Source organism: Porites lutea, chromosome 7 (assembly GCF_958299795.1).
Source record: "Porites lutea chromosome 7, jaPorLute2.1, whole genome shotgun sequence".
Taxonomy (NCBI): Eukaryota; Metazoa; Cnidaria; class Anthozoa; order Scleractinia; family Poritidae; genus Porites; species Porites lutea.
The window spans coordinates 22,760,046-22,762,406 of NC_133207.1; the positions used below are offsets into that span (position 1 = coordinate 22,760,046).

The window sequence follows — 2,361 nt, forward strand, 5'->3', positions numbered from 1 at the left end:
ATCCGATCGAGTCTGTTTGCCAATATCAGGGCGTAAGGAGCTACCCTAGCTCTTTACGCCCTGGCCAATATCTTCAACCCTCGCTCGCTCCTGTTAACTTCTTACTTCCGGTACCACTGATCAAGCGCCTTGCGCCCATTTCCGGTTCCGGTGGCGATCTGACTTAATCCCCTTGAAGACAACCCGACTCACGCCGAGTGTATTGGACATGTGTGCACGAAGAAACTGAAAACCAAATTGGAAACCATCAACCACATGGGACACCGAATCCGAAAAACCGCTTTCTTGTTTTGTTCAAAAACCGTAAACCAGATGCTAAAAAAAAAAAAAAAAGCAAACCGCAATGCACATCAAACCGAAAACTATTCATTATTCGCACTATGCTTGCGGAAGGCTAGGGTATTAATTATTTCTATTTTAATTTTCATTTTCATTTATACGTTCTTTTAATTATAAGCGTCTGAAAAATGCTGGTGACATTGTCAATCCCGAGACGCTGTACTGAGAGCACGAACCTTTTTCATGATCTTGGGTGACCAATTGATCATTTTTTGACGATTTAAAAAATGAAATCCCCAGAAGCCCAACTTCAACAAATGATGGAACAGCTCAAGGCAAGAAGTAAAACAGAAGTGATCCTTGAATCAGGATTTTTTGCTCTCATTCTCTCCATTTTATTTGTTGGAAATTTCACAACACTCCTGATCATGATTCTGAACCGTCACATGCGAACAATTCCAAATATGCTTGTTGCATCGCTCGCTGTTTCAGACTTTGGCTTGGGAGCTCTCTGTTCTGGTCCTTTGGGTCTTTTAGCGATATCAACATCCGACTGGCCTTTTAACGATGCAACTTGTCAATACCAAGGGTACATAGCCATAACCATGGCCGTTGCCTCCACACAAACGCTGACCATCATGGCAGTGAACAGGTACTTCCGAATTGTGAATCAACGTAAGTACCGTCGCTTTTTCACTAAGAAAAAAACTACGATCATAATCATAGTATCTTGGCTCTATTCCCTGTTTACTCCTTTGCCTTACGTACTCAGCGGGCATAAAATGATCTTTCATCCATCCAAGTTTTTCTGCTACCTTCAAGTCAATAGTGGGCCATTCACGGCGTTCTTGGTGACTGTCAACGTGGGTATTCCATCCAATGTCATCTTTTATTGCTACCTAAAAATCTTTAAATCTGTTGGCAACCACAGCAATAATTTTCAGTCAAGTAGACATGGAACCAGCAGGGCTGTAAAAGTGAAAGATATCAAGATTGCTCGCACGCTATTTGCGATAGTAATATTCTTTACTCTGTGTTGGACCCCTGTTTTGTTGATAGACGTCGTGGACACAATAAGAGGACGTTGGAGCTTTCCTCGCGAGGCCTACTTAGCATACAGCTTTTTGATCACAATAAGCAGTGCTCTGAATCCGGTCATATACGGTGTAATGAATAAGAACTTTCAGAAGGAATATCTCAAGATTTTACGCTGCAGCCACTGCCGTACACAAGTGGCCGTAGAACCTTTCTTAGTGGAGGGAAGATCTAGAACAACAACATTCAGTGAAAATTCCCTAAGAGTTCGCAAAAAGGAAAATTTGAACGAAGAAAGAATGTAAAATTACTATAAATTGTAATGTCATACCATCATGGAAATGCTGGTTAGATATGAAGCAATTAAGATATTGTATTTTGCGCACTTTTAACATAATTAGTGGGCTTATAAACGACATTAGAATTTCAACCGCTACAGAACACAATTTCTTCTGACCAAAGTGAACACTTTTTCCCTCGGCTCAGAAATTTCATTTGTATGACGTCACACTTTAGTACTCTATTCAGGACTACACTTGCCCCGACAATCATGCTCAACCTTCGCTGTGTTCAAACCTTTCACTGTTTTGCATATTATGTTAGTCACTTTTTGCTAATTAAAAAATAAAGCAAGAGATCAAAGGATTACAATACTAAACTAAACATTTTTATCCTTTTGGGTAAAGGTGATCAACAATAAAAACATTAATTTTAAGTTTTTAAGTTATTTTCACCATCAACAAATGGATAAAAAAAATAGTTAAAATAGCCACTAAACTAATCGTGGTTAAAAACAGAAGAAATAGAATTTTACAGGTTTTATTCGATACAACTTACATGGCTTTATTTACACATGAGGCTTTCAATAAAACTTCTGGTCGCCTGGAAAAAACACAGTATTTTTTTGACTTTTCATTATGCACCTCAGAATTGTACATATAAATTACAAGGAAGAAGAATTATTTTGTTCTGCAGAATTACTGCTAAAACGTCTGAATCTGTGTTCGCTTACATTCTTTGTCTCATAGTCATGGCCTCTTTTGTCTT

General features: G+C 38.6%; 1 protein-coding gene across 1 annotated transcript; it reads left to right on the forward strand.

Moving 5' to 3' along the window:
- The first annotated feature begins 466 nt into the window (after positions 1 to 466).
- LOC140943952 (melatonin receptor type 1B-like) lies at positions 467 to 1,790 on the forward strand. The gene has a single exon (XM_073393059.1). The coding sequence runs from the start codon at positions 567 to 569 to the stop codon at positions 1,617 to 1,619; it is 1,053 nt and encodes a 350-aa protein (XP_073249160.1). The 5' UTR covers positions 467 to 566; the 3' UTR covers positions 1,620 to 1,790.
- The last annotated feature ends 571 nt before the right edge of the window (positions 1,791 to 2,361 follow it).

What these genes read in the sequence shown, in the direction of transcription:
- LOC140943952 (XM_073393059.1), top strand. Translation starts at nt 567, where the DNA reads ATGAAATCCCCAGAAGCCCAACTTCAACAAATGATGGAACAGCTCAAG.